Genomic DNA, 15,920 nt, shown 5'->3' with positions numbered 1-15,920 from the left:
CACCAAATAAACATTTAAAAAAAACACCAAATAAAATTACATAACCTCACCATATAAACTTAAAAAAAAAAAAAAAAAAAAAAACACATTAAATAAGATTACTTAAAAAACAATACACTTTATTCTTCAACCACAAGCCTTATTTTAATTATCTTCGGCTTCGTGCAATCCCCACTGGTGGTCAATCAAGTCATTCTGCCGGGTTATGTGCCAGTATGGCTCTTGCAATGAAGTGTACCGCTGAACGATCAATTCATTGTAACGTCCATCCCGTTTCAACGGCTCGTGTTGCACGGGATCTTCGGTCCTGTCATGAGCATAGTAGATTTGTGTTCTTGAGTTGTTCATCGGATCCGGCTCGTATTCATCGACGGCATCATAATCATACTCGTCTTCAACAATCATGTTGTGGAGAATAATACATGTCATCATGATGGATCAAAGAGCCTTGACATCAAACATTCTAGCTGCAGCCCTGACAATCGCCCAACGAGCTTGCAGGATACCAAAACAACGCTCGACATCCTTCCTACACCTTTCTTGACACTTTGCCAAGTGTTTTTCTTTTTCACTTTGTGGATGTGGCACTGTTTTGACAAATATTGACCACCTTGGGTAAATGCCATCTACAAGGTAGTATGGTCCCTCGTATTTATTAACATTAACCCAATATGTGCATCTCGGCCCATTTCCTTGTAGCAGTTCGTCAAACACTAGAGATTGGGCAAGGATATTTAGGTCATTCTGAGCTCCCGGAACACCAAAAAAAGCATGCCAAATCCATGTATCAAAAGAAGCCACCGCTTCCAAAATGATGCTTTTGACTCATTTTCTGTCGCCATAAGCTCCTTGCCACGCACTTGGACAGTTTTTCCAAGTCCAGTGCATGCAGTCGATGCTTCCAATCATGCCAGGGAAGCCTCACATCTCACCCTTCCTCAGAAGCCTTCGCATGTCCCTTGGCGTGGGTTTCCGAAGGTACTCATTGGTGTAGAGGGCTTTAATTGCAGAGCAAAATCGCATCAGGGACTCTAGAACAGTTGTTTTTCCCATCCTTGCGATCTCATCCACTTGATCTGCAGATGCTCCATATGTAAGCATTCGCAAGGCAGCCGTAATTTTTGGCTCAGGAATAAGACCTAGAACATGAAAAGCATCCTCTTTTTGCACAAAATATGGATCATGGTTGCAAACAGCACTCATGATTTTATCGAACAAACTTCGTTGCATTCTAAAATGACGTCTAAAAACATGATCAGGGAAAACGCTGTTGGCAATAAAATAATCTTCCAAGAGATCTCTACCTCGTATTTCCCTTATTCTATCGATGTTTGCCGCACATCTGGGTTTGGCTATCTGACCCACAGCTTTCATGATACGGCGGGAATGTGAGGCCCTCCGCCGCTATGGTGATCATCCTCATCCTCCTCCATTGCGAATGCCTCATCTCCACCTCCACCTTTGTCAAGATTGACCAATTCATCCTGTTGTGCCAACAACCTTTTCTGTTGCTCTTGTAACTATTTATACACTCTCCTTGAAAAAGACATTGTAAGAACTCAAGATTTGAAAACGATAAAGAAGAATTCTGAGCTAAAAAAAAGGATTGAGTTTAGTGTGAGGATGGATGTAGGGTTTATATGGACAAAAAAAGAGAAGATGAGGTTTTGGACAATGCCACATGGCACTACGTGATTGGTTGAAAATCTTATCGAAATATTGGCTAAATTATTGTAAACAGGAAGTGACACGTGGCGTGTCAGGATTGGTTGAAAATCTTATCAGAAATCTATGTACAAAATAGTACGTTCGGATAATGACACGTGGCATGACAAGATTGGTTAAAAATCTTATCGAAATCTTGCCTAAATTATTGTAAATAGGAAATGACATGTGGCTTGTCGGGATTGGTTGAAAATCTTAGCGGAAATCTATTCACAAAATAGTACGTTTGGATAATGACACGTGGCGTGACGAGATTGGTTAAAAATCTTATCCGAAATTAAAACTATTTTTTTAATTTATTATTTTATAAAAAAATTATTTGATATTTTAAATGGACTGGGTGCCAGCGCATTTTGTAGGGGTGGAGATCGTTTGTGCCAGTGCATTTTTAGACTGGGTGCCAGCACATTTTTTTTGGGGTGGAGATGCTTTGGCCTATTACTGTTCATTAGGGTATATTACTGTTCACTGAAGTGGATAAATGAGTTGGGTGCTAGCGCAAAGTCTTTAGGGGTGGAGTTGCTCTGAGCTTTTGAAATATTAAGTGATTCATCCCCTAACCTTCTTTAATATGAATTGGAAAGATTGAACAAAGAAACAGGCCATCACCTCCACCTCATGCTTGCCTGCCATGTGTCTGAATCCTGAAACCGCTCTTCGTGCTATTTTCATTCAAGATCAAGCCTCGATGGCCCTTGAAGAGATCATAAGTCCGATTCAAAATCAAATGTTCACCACCCTTGAATCAAATTTAGCTCCAGATAAAAGGACTAAGTTCAGACCTTTGGATGAGACCAGAAAACCCTCTAGCCCAGTTCAAGATTAAGCCTGTGGAAAATCAACGATTGGAGGACCAGAAAATCTTCGAGTCGAATTCAAGATCAAGCCCCGACGACCCTTGAAGAAATTTCCAGCCCAATTCAAAATCAAGCCTCAACGACCCTTAGATCGACATCTACATTAAGGGACTTCAAAACGCATCGTCTACACGTGACAAGCACATGTATACGACGCGCCTTGAAGTGGGGGCATTTGTAGACATTGAAATTTCAGTGAAATAAATGTTGACCAATGCATTAAAATTACAACTTTTATTCATTTCACCTACATCACACACTCATTTCACCCACATCACACACTTACTTCACCTACCAACTCCACTCATTTCACCTACATCACCAAAAAAAATGGATGGTGGTGATTCACTCTCAAAGTCTATAAATAGGCTTCTCCATCAAGGGATAAAAAGAGGAAAGGAGACCAATTCACATCACACCAAAACCTTGAAGCTTTGAAACTCTAAAGCTCTCAAGCAAATCCCGAATGATCAAGAAAGCCCTCTTCGTTCTTCGTCAAATCCTCTTTTAAGATCAAGCCTAAAAGCCCTTGAAGATTCGTTCATCAACTATTCATCTTAAGATCAAGCCCCAACGGTCCTTTGGATCAACAAAACCAACAAATCGACATACCTGTTCTTCAAGATCAAGTCCAAAACCCCTTGAAAATCCGTTCATCAACCGTTCATCCTAAGATCAAGTCCCGACAACCCTTTGGATCAACAGCATCAACAAATCCGCACAACTGTTCATCCCTAGACCAAGCCCCGACGGCCCTTTGGATCAACAACTTATTCACAGATCTACACTTACGAAGATAGGCAGGACAATGCTAAACAAGGCCGGAAAACTTAGTGGAAAACATTGGATTCACTAGTAAGATTTGATATTGGACTGGATGAAGTAGGACAAATTGGACCTTGGAGACGAAAAAACTTGGTGGAAATTATACTACGGAGTAGCAGAGTAGTAAACAATTTTGATCAGTGTGATCGTTTTGGAGTTGACTTTGGATAGCATTTGAGAATTGGATGGATTAAAAAATCACTGGAAGTTTTGAATTGTAGAGTTTAAACTTTGATAAAGGTCCTAAGCATGAATGGCCTTACTTCTATTTATAGATGAAGGTAAATCGACCCATTAGCTATGGCATTTCGTGCTCGATCTTACCATGACGGTCTTGAACAAACATTTAATTAGATTTCTTTTATACATAAAAAACAGAAAAAAGAGAATTACATGGATAAAAGGATCTCTAACTACCTGCCAATGAATTTATACAGCGTTAGCAAGTAAAGCAGTGAAGGGTGTTAAGATAGAGGGAGAGAATAATAATGACACTAAACCAAAGATTTGAGATGCTCTTTGGGATAAATAGTAAAAAATGAGATGATGGCTAGGCAATTAACATGAGGTGCCGTGAGCTTTTGAAATATTAAGTGATGGAATGGAGAACGTGGTGTTTGACTTTTGGTGGTGACAAGCCCTTTAGCCTAGGTAGGCTTTGGTTTATTTGAAAAGTTACGGGTAGCTAGAATGTTATACAATTAATGAAATTGGGCCAATTTGTAATAGCTTTTAGTTATTGGGCTAGATTTAAATAAGTCTGTTCTGTATTGCGAGCTGGCATTCACACATTTGAGGCTTGAGGTGTGGTATTCGGCTTTAAAAGGATTGGCCTTTCAGTTGTAACGGTAACAAAAGAAAGTAATAATTTGTACTTTCTTCTTCTCTCTACTGTTTATCCTTTCTTCTTCGTGCTTCCATGTCCAACAGTCAAGGTTGAGCCGATCCTTGGCTGGGTTTTATCAATCTGCATCTCCAAAACTTCAAGTTTGATTCCACACTTTGCATCTCCGATTTACGCAGCCGTAGTCGTCATTGGAAGCAAGGTATTATAATGTTGGTAAATTAATTTTCAATTTTTGTTAGGGTTAGTTTTTTTGACGTTTAATTGCATGGCTGAAGCTCAGATGAGAATTATCAAATCGCTTTTAAATGCAAGATAGTAATATGCTACGGCTGTAGTTAGAAAGGAAAGTAAGCGAAAATCTTTGCGTTATTTTGATTTTTAAGATTAGAATAAAAACATGAGATCTAATGCTTTTCGTTAACTCTTAGTGTTGAATTTTCTATCAGGCCAATGCATTACTTCTTGTCAATCTTTTTAAGTTTTGTTAGACTAGATAATCTTGAAAATGTCGCACGATGAGCTCATCTAATTTTCATTTTAAGTAATGATAAGATGATGTTCTGCAGGTATTACTACAAGTTCATTGTTAATGGGGATTGGCAGCTTTCAACATCGTCCCCATCTGAAAGGGATGGAAGTGGGAATGTCAACAGTATAATCATCCTTGGCGAAACTGCCGGTGTGAGACCTTCTGTTTAACAACCGCAAAATGTCAGTGGACTAATATGCATTTCTTTTTCGTCGATTGTTTTCTTTTCCAGTAAGCAAAATATAGGACTTCTCCAATGTCAGCTTTAGTTTCTTGTGTGGTGATTGAATTCTGCAGATGGAATTAGTTCTACAGATTGAATTGAAATTTTAATCACCCTTCTCTAGTAGTATGTAATGTACTATAAATGAATTGAAGTCACAAATCTCAATGCATACAACAGCGCATAAGCCATTTTAGTGTAAGAAAGACGAAAAAATAACCCTTCTCAAGTGGAACTAATAGCTTTTCATCTAACTTTATTGAATATATTTGAAGTCGCAAATCTCTCTTAGGGTTTGATTTCATTGAAAAAGCACAAGTTTTTGCTTTCAAATCTAATTATAAAGGCCCCTTTTTTATTTTGTTGCTCTTGTTTTGGATGTGGGTTGTAAACTTCTGCAATTAGCATTGGCCATATGCTGCTGAGAAGTGTTATTTTGATATCATTTCTCTTCTGGGTTTGCGTCATTGCATGCAATCTTACATGTGGTTCACTAGTTGTGTGTTTGATTTTTTTGTTTTGGTACGAGATAGAATTTCTGTAAGATATAATTTGGTTATGCTGCGTTCTCTGTCACATCCATAATTTTGAAGATATGGGATTTTCCTGTATCGAATTTCCGGTATTCAATTACCTAGACTGTATGTACTTTCTGGCTGCATCTACAGTCCTTTCTTTTGTTTTGCTTTTCAATTGGAGTGTCTGAAGGTTTACCAAGTCGATTATTTTAGAATGAATATTGATTTGGATTCTGGATAATGAATCTTTGCTGTGGGAATAACGAATAAAAATCTTGAAAGGTGGATAGATTTCTGCTTATGTGTAGCCTTTTGATTAATCGGAATCATGTTTCATTCCCCTTATGTAATTATTAAAGGTAGAAGCGAGCAGTATTGTCTGATGATTATTGTGTCGTGAATCAGTCAATCATATTAGATGAGTGAGTAAATATAGCTGTCATCTGGAATTGATATGCCATCGTTAATTCGTCAATTTTGAATTGGTCTGAGTCTCCGACTCGTATTGGTTTGGACCATGGGTTTCAAAACAAATATATTGTTAGTGATGCTAATCTCGCGATCGCTAATGTGTAATGGCAAGAGAATGTCATTAACATAATTTTGTGTATTGTTTTTTCTAGATAAGAATTTTTGTGTGTTATATTTGTGTTCAGGTTCTTTTCACTTTACTCCTCTTGATCATGGAGGGAGATACATCGTGGTTTAGCCATTCCTTTGATAACATGGCAAGGCAGACTCCAGAGTATGATTCATTCTCAGAACTCAGAAGGTAAGTATGATTCATTCTCAGATATCATTGATGGAGGAAATAGAGAAGGGTAATTAAATTTTTTCTGGCCTTCGTACTTTAGGTTTATGTCCCATGCAATTGTGCATTATCACTTGCCTCTTGCAATATTAGCTAGGTTGATCTCGTAGGTGAATTAACTCCGTTTCTTTCTGTTTCAATTTACATTGTTGCGACTCTTTTCTTTTAATTGGAGAAAAGTCTATGAAATACTTTTTATGGCATGTATTGAATGCTATGAAAAGTAGTTTATGGTCTAGTATTTGCAACACATTACATAAACCACTCACCTTGATAATCATAAGCTTGGCAAAACAATTCAGGTCTATCTAAACTCCGCACATCAACACTAACGACTCCTTCTCGTCTCTCTTTATATTTATATGTAGATGATAGGTTTGGGAGGTTTAGGATAATATATTGGGGTTAATTAATATATGGATAAGTCTGGAGATAGTAATTAACAGGACATGTTACATATTGTTAAGATGAGTTGTTAGGGTAAAATAATAACAGACTTGAATCAAAGTTTTCAAACTAACAAATACGCTGATAAGGGACTGGAATTAAGCTAAATAAGCAAAGGAGAGAGAACAATAAGTTCACAAAAAGAATAAAGACGAATCACTAAAAATCATTATTCATCAAAACCAAACTCAAATAACCATAAATACTAATATTTTTCAACAAGGAAAACACAGACGAGGACATTGAAACATGAAAATGAGTTTCCAACGTGTCGTGGATTATTTGTTTCCAATCAGGAAGACTGCCAGGTTGATTGAGCTTGGTATAATTGGTAGAATATCTTCACATGATGGTGCACTGAGTGGCAGCAAAGATATTTCCCAGGGCCAGTAGGATTTCTATCGTCTTCAATGCTTTCCTCCCGGCACCCTGAAAATTAATACGCGCACCCAAAAATGGTTACTGAGTCAGCAATTAAGAAGTCTAATATGTTAAGAATTTATATGCACGTAAGTACGTACGTACGTATGTATGAGAATGCTAGGCTGTCCATAATAATAAGAAAGAGGAGAATGGCATCTAATTACATTTTTTGGCCTTGGATTAACGGGAACCATTGCATTGGATGTATGAGGTGTGAGTGGACGAGGAGGAGCCGGAGGAGCTTGAGGAGCTGGAGAAGACGAATTGCTTGTCTCCGATGTACTTCCATACTCGGGTGCCTTTGTGAGTGGACGAGGAGGAGCCGGAGGAGCTTGAGGAGCTGGAGAAGACGAATTGCTTGTCTCCGATGTACTTCCATACTCGGGTGCCTTTGACTAGCATTACATAAAATAGAGAATTAATTAATAAACAAAAATTGCTGAATAATTATCGGCACGGGCCACCAAGGCCAGCTCTAAAATTCATTAAAGTTCTATGATTTCTTGTTTTTGACATGACAAGTTGTATGAAGCTGAAATGAAAATATTGGACACTTTCCCGGGGGAGAGGATCCTCCCCGGACCCAATCCCTTCGGATCCTACTTCTTCTTCTGTTTTCTCTGTAGTTTTTCTTCTGCTTCCTCGTCTCCTTCAATTCTTCTTCTTTAATAACCTTTTCTTCTTCACCATTTTTGTTTGCTTTTTGGAAAAATTCATAACCACAAGTCGTCGACAACTATTGCGCCGTTGTCGATAACCAGCTCCGGAGAGACTACGACGCCAACTCGGCCCTTAAAGAAGAAGGATCCGGTGGGATTGGGTGCGGAGAGGATCCTTTACCCTTTCCAGATGATTCCGTAGTCAAATCAGTAAAATATGTAAGGACTATAAGTCATCTAACAATATTTTTTCTGTTTTTTTATGAGTTTCACTTTAGACTTATGCTTCAAAAGCAAGTGGATTTTAATATGTAATTCCTTGTTAATGTATAACATGGTCGGTTGAGAATGCATGCCACGGATTCACTGCTATTGTACTGTCCAATGCATCTAGTTCTTGTTTTGATTTTGTTGCGAGGAAATGGTATTTAGAGAAAAATTCAGAGGAGAAAGTTGATATGCAGGTGAATTTCACGTTCTTCCTAGGGAGAATAATAAAACAAAGGTGCACAAATTGTTCAAGCAAATGGAAAACGAAGGAATTAGATATTGCTCATATGTAATATAGAACAATAGATGTAATATGATAAAACAAACGGAAGCAAAAAGATGTAAAATACAACGATATTATCCATACGTACCTCATTAGTGATTGACGCTGCTTGTTGGTTCAAAGCTGTCATCCTGTTCCTTTGAAGAAGCAGGAAGTTATCAAGGAATTTGTCGTGGCCATGGACATATTTTCCATCAACATAACAAGCAGGGCAAACATTGAACGTGTTGGTGGCATCAGTGGCATCATCTTCAAAGCATTTGACACAGGCGAAATAAACTCCCTTGATAAATTTTCTGCACTGCCCGTTACAAAAAGGTTTTCCACTATAAACAATGTAGAAGAGACTCATAACGTCCATGAAATCAAGCTCTTCATGTCCTTCCTTCTTTAGTTCGTCGAAAAAATGAGAGTTACACAGATGCTTGCAATCTCCATACATCTCCATGTATTTCGTGAACTCTTGCCAGCTCACACAGTCGTTCTCGTTTACATCCATTTCTTTGAAAGTCTCATCTACCAACTGTTGAACATCCTCCGGCGCATGCTTGTAGTATGCAAATGCTGTTAGGCGCAAATCCTCCATTTTAAAACTATCTTCTTGATTCTTAGATGTGGATTTGAGTTGCACTCAGGGAAATCAGAATGTGGTATTATAGGCAAACTATGGATTAGGGCTTTGAGGTTAGGTTCAAGGAAACTTCGCATGTGATGTGACTGTAAGTAGCTTAAATATTACGCGCAGCTTTTATTGACAATAAACAAAGTAACTTGGACAAAAAGAAAGGAAGTGACTTAGACAAATCTTATTTGTCGATAACCTCAGACCAATCAAAATCAATATCAATCGAATATTGATTAATACGTAATCGATCGAACACATAGGTTAAGGTTAATTGTTTATACACTGCGTTTTGTTTGTAATGTAATTTTTTGCTTCAATTTGTAACTGTAGATGATTTTTTTCTTTATTTTTATTTGATGTCACATGTTATTCATTTCATTAAAATTATTGATTTGATTGGTGTAACGTTTTTTTTCGAAATTCGAAGTTTTCTCTGGTTTGACTCTAGTTTCACAATAGTCAAATTAACGATTTTCTTGACTAACTAATTGAGTTGAGACACCAAATCAAACTATAGGAAAAAAAGTAACAATTTGCAAGTTCAGAAAGAAAAATAAAAGATTAATGTGACATAAACGAAAAGGCCTTTCAAGTAATTCGTAATCCAATCTAATGCCGATATATATCACTGCAACCGATTGAATAAGTTAACGGAAAATACCAATATGTAACGAATTATTTATTAGTATAAAGTCAAAGTTTTGCTTTTAAATTTTCTATGGGGTTTGGTTGTACTCTGAACTTGCAGGACAAGTACTCGCTTATCATTAACCGACTTCAATAATTGAGGGATGCCGACAAGATCCAATTGAGAATAAGTTTTTTATTTGTCCACGAAAATGGTAAATATGGATTGAAACTTGAAAGTTTGCTAAACAAAAAGATGGAATCGACTAATGGTCAATGTAGTCGATTCGAAATTTCGTTGTATTTGGCAGTCCTGGTTGTCCGCATTCATAGAAAAAGAATATGCTTTCCCGACGACCTAGACATAAAAAAAGTCACACAAATTGCTAGTTCTTTCTAGTATTACGTAATCTAATCTAATGCAGATATATCACTGCGACTGTCATTGTATAAATTAAAAGAAAATGCCAATATGTAAAGAATTATTAGTATAGTATAAAGTGAGAGTTTTGCTTTTAAATTTTTACGGGGTTTGGTTGTACTATGAACTTGCATGACAAGTAGTCTAAAATGTGTACTTCGTCTCATCTACTCGTTTTTCATTAACTAACTTCAATAATTGAGCGACGTAGACAAGATCCAATTGAGAATATTTTTTTTATTTGTCCACGAAACTATGGTAATATGGCTGAAACTTGAAGGTTTGCCAAATAAAAAGATAGAATCGCACCAACGGTTAGGCCTGGCAAACGGGTCGTGTCTATCGTGTTCGTGTCGTTTTCGTGTAACACCTGTTATCTTAACGGGTCGTGTCGTGTCACACCCGTTATCTTAACGGGTCCTTAACAGGTCGTGTCACTTTACCCAACGGGTAAAGTGACCCGACCCGTTATGACCCGTTAAGAAAAAAATATATATTTTAAAAATTTGCACATACCACACATTGCCACATAAATATTACTTCAAAACATTAAAACATTTCTCGTTCAAGTACTATATCTACACTCGAAAATCCAAGCATATACAAACAATTTTGACGGTTTGGATCGTTGAAATTAGTTTTGAAGAATTCGTAAAACGATAGATTGACTAACACTTAGAGTTTATTTATACTTTCATTAAGTATACCATAAGATTTTGTGGTATCCACTTGTGTAAATATTTTAAATTGAAGATCGAATTCATTCATTGTATTCATATAGGGTCAAGGAGTGTAGTTCTAAAAAATCATCAAAATCGGAGTTAAAATAACCGTTAAATCGTGATTTTTCGTTTATAACCGTTGAAAAGCTTTGTCCCGTTACTTGATCTCTGAATGTTTTTTTTTTGTGATTTTTTGCTGATGTGATCTCCAAGCATATACAAACAATTTTGACGGTTTGGATCGTTGAAATTAGTTTTGAAGAATTCGTAAAACGATAGATTGACTAACACTTAGAGTTTATTTATACTTTTATTAAGTATAACATAAGATTTTGTGGTATCCACTTGTGTAAATATTTTAAATTGAAGATCGAATTCATTCATTGTATTCATATAGGGTCAAGGAGTGTAGTTATAAAAAATCATCAAAATCGGAGTTAAAATAACCGTTAAATCGTGATTTTTAGTTTATGACCGTTGAAAAGCTTTGTCCCGTTACTTGATCTTTGAATGTTTTTTTTTTTGTGATTTTTTGCTGATGTGATCTCCAAGCATATACAAACAATTTTGACGGTTTGGATCATTGAAATTAGTTTTGGAGAATTCGTAAAACGATAGATTGACTAACACTTAGAGTTTATTTATACTTTTATTAAGTATAACATAAGATTTTGTGGTATCCACTTGTGTAAATATTTTAAATTGAAGATCGAATTCATTCATTGTATTCATATAGGGTCAAGGAGTGTAGTTATAAAAAATCATCAAAATCGGAGTTAAAATAACCGTTAAATCGTGATTTTTCGTTTATAACCGTTGAAAAGCTTTGTCCCGTTACTTGATCTCTGAATGTTTTTTTTTTGTGATTTTTTGCTGATGTGATCTCCAAGCATATACAAACAATTTTGACGGTTTGGATCGTTGAAATTAGTTTTTGGAGAATTCGTATGCCATCAATCAAGTTCCGTGTGTGTGTGTGTGTGTATATATATATATTTATTAAGTAGATTTAAATCTATTTATTTTGTACGTATAAATTATAATTGACTGGTACACGGAATAGTACATACATCACGTGTCACGTGTTCATTATAAAAATAGTGAGATATGTCATGACAGTCATGTGTGTGATAAAAAGTTAATAACTTAAAAAAAAAAAAAAATTTATCACCACTTCTATTAATTTTCATTTTTCCCTCTCTTTTTTGTTTCCTTTTCAACTTTTTCTTATCATTTTCACTTTTCCCTCCAACATCTTTCCCTAATTCCCTCACTTTTTTGTTTTATTTTCAACTTTTCTTAACATCATTTTCCCTCCATTTTTTTTTCCAAAAAGGACGGCAAGTTGGCAAATGCATGATTGATCATGCATATTAAATTATTAATTAATATGCATTATAGTTTTTATAAAATTTAATATATATATATATATATATATATATATATAATTAGTATAGATAGACTTAATATTTTGGGGGTATAATTATTATAGTATATATAATTATTATAATTATTATAAATTTTATAGTTAATTTAATATATATATATATATATTTATTTATTATAATTTTTAGGGTTCTTTAGATATAGACCCTTGAAACTCCTATTTTTCAAATAAAAACCCATCTAAATTTAAACATTCAAATAAAACCCAAATTTCAAATAGCCTTCCATGTAGATAAATATATGACCAACTATTACAATACAATTACAACTTATGCCATAGAATCCTAATTTGGTCAATAAATGTTATTACTCATCCTAATTATGATGAGCAATTAAATCCATATGGATATTTTACCTTTCTTGTATCATAAATATTAGCAACATATATAAATTAATTTACCAAATTTAAAAGAGAAAGACAATCTTGTACGGAAAAAATAATATTGTTTGAATTATGTAATTACCTACATACAAATTAATTTACCTACTTATAAAATATTATACTAATAAACCTGCATTTTGAATCATGTAATTACCTACATACAAATATTATACTAATTTACCAACATTTAAATTAATTTACCTACTTATAAAATATTATACTAATTTACCTACATTTAAATTAATTTACCTAATTATTAATATTATACTAATTTACCTACATTTAAATTAATTTACCTATTCCAAAAAAAAAAAATAGTGATATTAGATAATGTTCGAATGTTGTGGGTTTGTGCTTGTAGGCAATTAAATAAACTTTTAATCTAATGCACATAAATCATGTAGGTAAATTAGACCATTTTGAAAGTAAACTAGACCCTTTAAATTTTGGTTTGATGTAATAGGTAAATTAGACTATTTTGTAGGTAAGAATTGTGCGGAACATATAGCTTTTGTTTTGTGTATTAGGGATTGGAATATTAGCCGAAGCTGTTTTAGGTTTATTGTTGTGTTGGTAGGTAAATTAACTTATATATGTAATGCACAAAATTATGAAATTAGTATTATTATTTTTCAATTGGCACGTTATAACAATTTGAAAGTTAATACATTGAATATACAATGAATGGCATGAATTATTTTGTAAAATATATAAAATTAATTAAATGGATATAACAAGTAACTGATCCAAAAACCTCATCCAAGTATTAATAGGGGTAGTTTAGGCATTCGAGAAATACACAATTTGAAAAGTCAAACTTAATTAAAGAATTTGTTTAATTGGAGGCTAGTCAATGGACTTTATTCAAGAAAACAAAAGCAGATGGATTTTAGTAGAGGAAAATATAGTTTCAAGGGGTAATATCAAATTTTCAGTAATTTTTAGGGGTATAAAATTGTAAAATTAACGTATATAATTATTACAGTATTTTTTTAGGGTTATAAAATTATAAAAATAATATTCTGCTTATCGTGTATCGTGTTTACCCACGTGTATACCCGACCCAACCCGTTATCTTAACAGGTGCTTATCGGGTTACCCGATAAGACCCGATTCGTTATCGTGTCGACCCAAACACCTCTTAATTTCGTGTCGTGTCGTGTCGGGTTATCGGGTCGTGTCAGAAATTGCCAGGCCTACCAACGGTCAATGTAGTTTACTCGAAATTTCATTTTGGTCATTGTATTGGCAGTACTAGTAGTCCACACTTCAGAAAAAGAAATTATACTTTCCCGACGACCAACACACTATAGCCTATAGGTTGGTATCAGAAACGACCCAAACACCAAACAAAGCCTCGTACGCGATTAGCAATTTTATGTAGAGTAGTGTTATACTTACCATCTATTTGTATCATCTTTTTAATAGAGATAGAGCCACCAAACATATGAGTACTATCTCTATTAGAGAGATGATACATATAAATGGTAAGAATAACATCTTTTATTCCTATAATCAAATTGTATCAGCTGTCGTAGATTCTTAATTAATATGTTAGTGCTTGGGCCTAAAATAATGGGTCTAGGTCGAAGGTGGATGGTTCGAGTTGGAAAAAAGATGTAAAATAGAACGATACTATTCATAAGTACCTTATTAGTGACTGACGCTGCTCGTTGGTTCAAAGTTGTCATCTTCTTACTTTGAAGAAGCAGGAAGCTATCTAGGAGTTTGTCGTGGCCATGGACATATTTGGCATCAACATAACAAGCAGTGCAAACATTGAATGTGTTGATGGCATCAGTGGCATAATCGTCAAAGCATTTGACACAAGCGAAATAAACTCCCTTGATAATTTTTTTGCACTGCCCGTTACAAAAAGGTTGGAGAGTCATCACGTCCATGAAATCAAGCTCTTCATGTCCTTCCTTCTTAAGTTCGTCGAAAAAAAGGGAGTTACACAGATGCTTGCAATCTTCATCCCTCTCCATGTATTCCGTGAACTCTTGCAAGCTCACTCGGTCATTCCCGTCAACATCCATTTCGGAGAAAAACTCATCTACCAACTGTTGAATTTGCTTCGACGCATCCTTGAAGTATGCAAATGCTATTTGGCGCAAATCCTCCATTTTAAAACTATGTTCTTGGAATTGAGTTGCACTCAGGGAAGTCAGAATGTGGTATATATACTATGGATGAGGTTAGGTTTCAAGGAACTTTCGCTTGTGATGTGCCTAATTACGTGCTATATATGGTTGGTAGCATTAGTCTTCGGTGGTGGGGTTTTCGTCTTCAAACTTGAAGCTTCCAAACAATAAGAAGCTGAATTACGTGCTACTTTCATTGAAAACTTAAAAAAAAAAAAAAAAACGTATTACTTTTAGGTAAGGCTAATAATTTATACAATGCGTTTTGATTGTAATGTAATTTTTTGCTTCAATTTGTAATTGTGGGTGATTTCTCTCTTTATTTTTATTTGGTGTCACATGTTATTCATTTCATCAAAATTATTGATTTGATTGGTGTAACGTTTTCTTCGAAATTCGAAGTTTTTTTTTTGTTTTGACTCTAGTTTCACAATAGTTAAACTAACGATTTTCTTGAATAACTAATTGAGTTGAGACACCAAATCAAAGTACAGGAAAAAAAAAATCACAATTTGCGAGTTCAGAAATAAAAGATAAAGAAAAAAGATTAATGAGGCATATAAATGAAAAAGCCTTTCAAGTAATTCGTAATCCAATCTAATGCAGATATATTAAAAATATATTTCTCATTGATTAAAAGATTTGCATTTGGGTATTTATACAAATCAGTTAATAAACATTAGTTATTAACAAACGTAACTAATTAACCTTAATCTATGATTAGTTATAATGCAGTTACAACAAACAAAACTTCTACACTAAGAAACTGTTGACTCTACTGCTAACTGTATTGATGACTTGGACTGTTGAGAATGATTTGTCTCTTTACACCCCCTCAAGCTGAACGGAGGAGTACCAAGGGAAAGCTTGGATTTGAGAAGCTGAAATCGAGCTTTGGACAAGGATTTGGTATGAATATCTGAAATTTGGTGATGACTGGGAACAAATCGAACTTGAAGAAGAGAAGCTAGGACTAGTTACCGAATATAGTGATAGTCAATTTCGATGTGTTTGGTTCTAGCATAGAAAACAAGATTAGATGCTAGAGAGATGGCAGATACATTGTCACACCAAAGCACAAGAACTTTAGAAAGAGGAAATGCTATGTCCTTGAAGAGTTTGCAAATCCAAGTAAC

At 34.9% G+C, this 15,920-nt stretch overlaps 2 protein-coding genes and 1 long non-coding RNA gene across 3 annotated transcripts; 1 reads left to right on the top strand and 2 right to left on the bottom strand.

The window, feature by feature from the left end:
• The first annotated feature begins 4,313 nt into the window (after positions 1–4,313).
• Positions 4,314–6,783, top strand: LOC137736531 (uncharacterized). Its single transcript, XR_011068762.1, has 3 exons — positions 4,314–4,453; positions 4,821–4,965; positions 6,181–6,783. It is a non-coding gene; the product is annotated as an uncharacterized lncRNA (long non-coding RNA).
• Positions 6,784–6,915: 132 nt separating this feature from the next.
• Positions 6,916–9,063, bottom strand: LOC137736530 (uncharacterized). The gene is made up of 3 exons (XM_068475786.1): positions 8,506–9,063; positions 7,370–7,600; positions 6,916–7,211 (listed from the first exon to the last, which is right to left on the bottom strand). The coding sequence occupies exons 1-3, from the start codon at positions 9,001–9,003 to the stop codon at positions 7,125–7,127; spliced, it is 816 nt and encodes a 271-aa protein (XP_068331887.1). The 5' UTR covers positions 9,004–9,063; the 3' UTR covers positions 6,916–7,124.
• A 3,719-nt stretch (positions 9,064–12,782) lies between these two features.
• On the bottom strand, positions 12,783–14,766 carry LOC137736091 (uncharacterized). The gene is made up of 2 exons (XM_068475427.1): positions 14,290–14,766; positions 12,783–12,794 (listed from the first exon to the last, which is right to left on the bottom strand). The coding sequence occupies exons 1-2, from the start codon at positions 14,764–14,766 to the stop codon at positions 12,783–12,785; spliced, it is 489 nt and encodes a 162-aa protein (XP_068331528.1).
• Positions 14,767–15,920: the final 1,154 nt, after the last annotated feature.

The sequence above is a fragment of the Pyrus communis genome, chromosome 6 (assembly GCF_963583255.1).
Source record: "Pyrus communis chromosome 6, drPyrComm1.1, whole genome shotgun sequence".
In the NCBI taxonomy this organism is placed as follows: domain Eukaryota; kingdom Viridiplantae; phylum Streptophyta; class Magnoliopsida; order Rosales; family Rosaceae; genus Pyrus; species Pyrus communis.
This window is presented reverse-complemented; position numbering and strand designations above follow the sequence as displayed.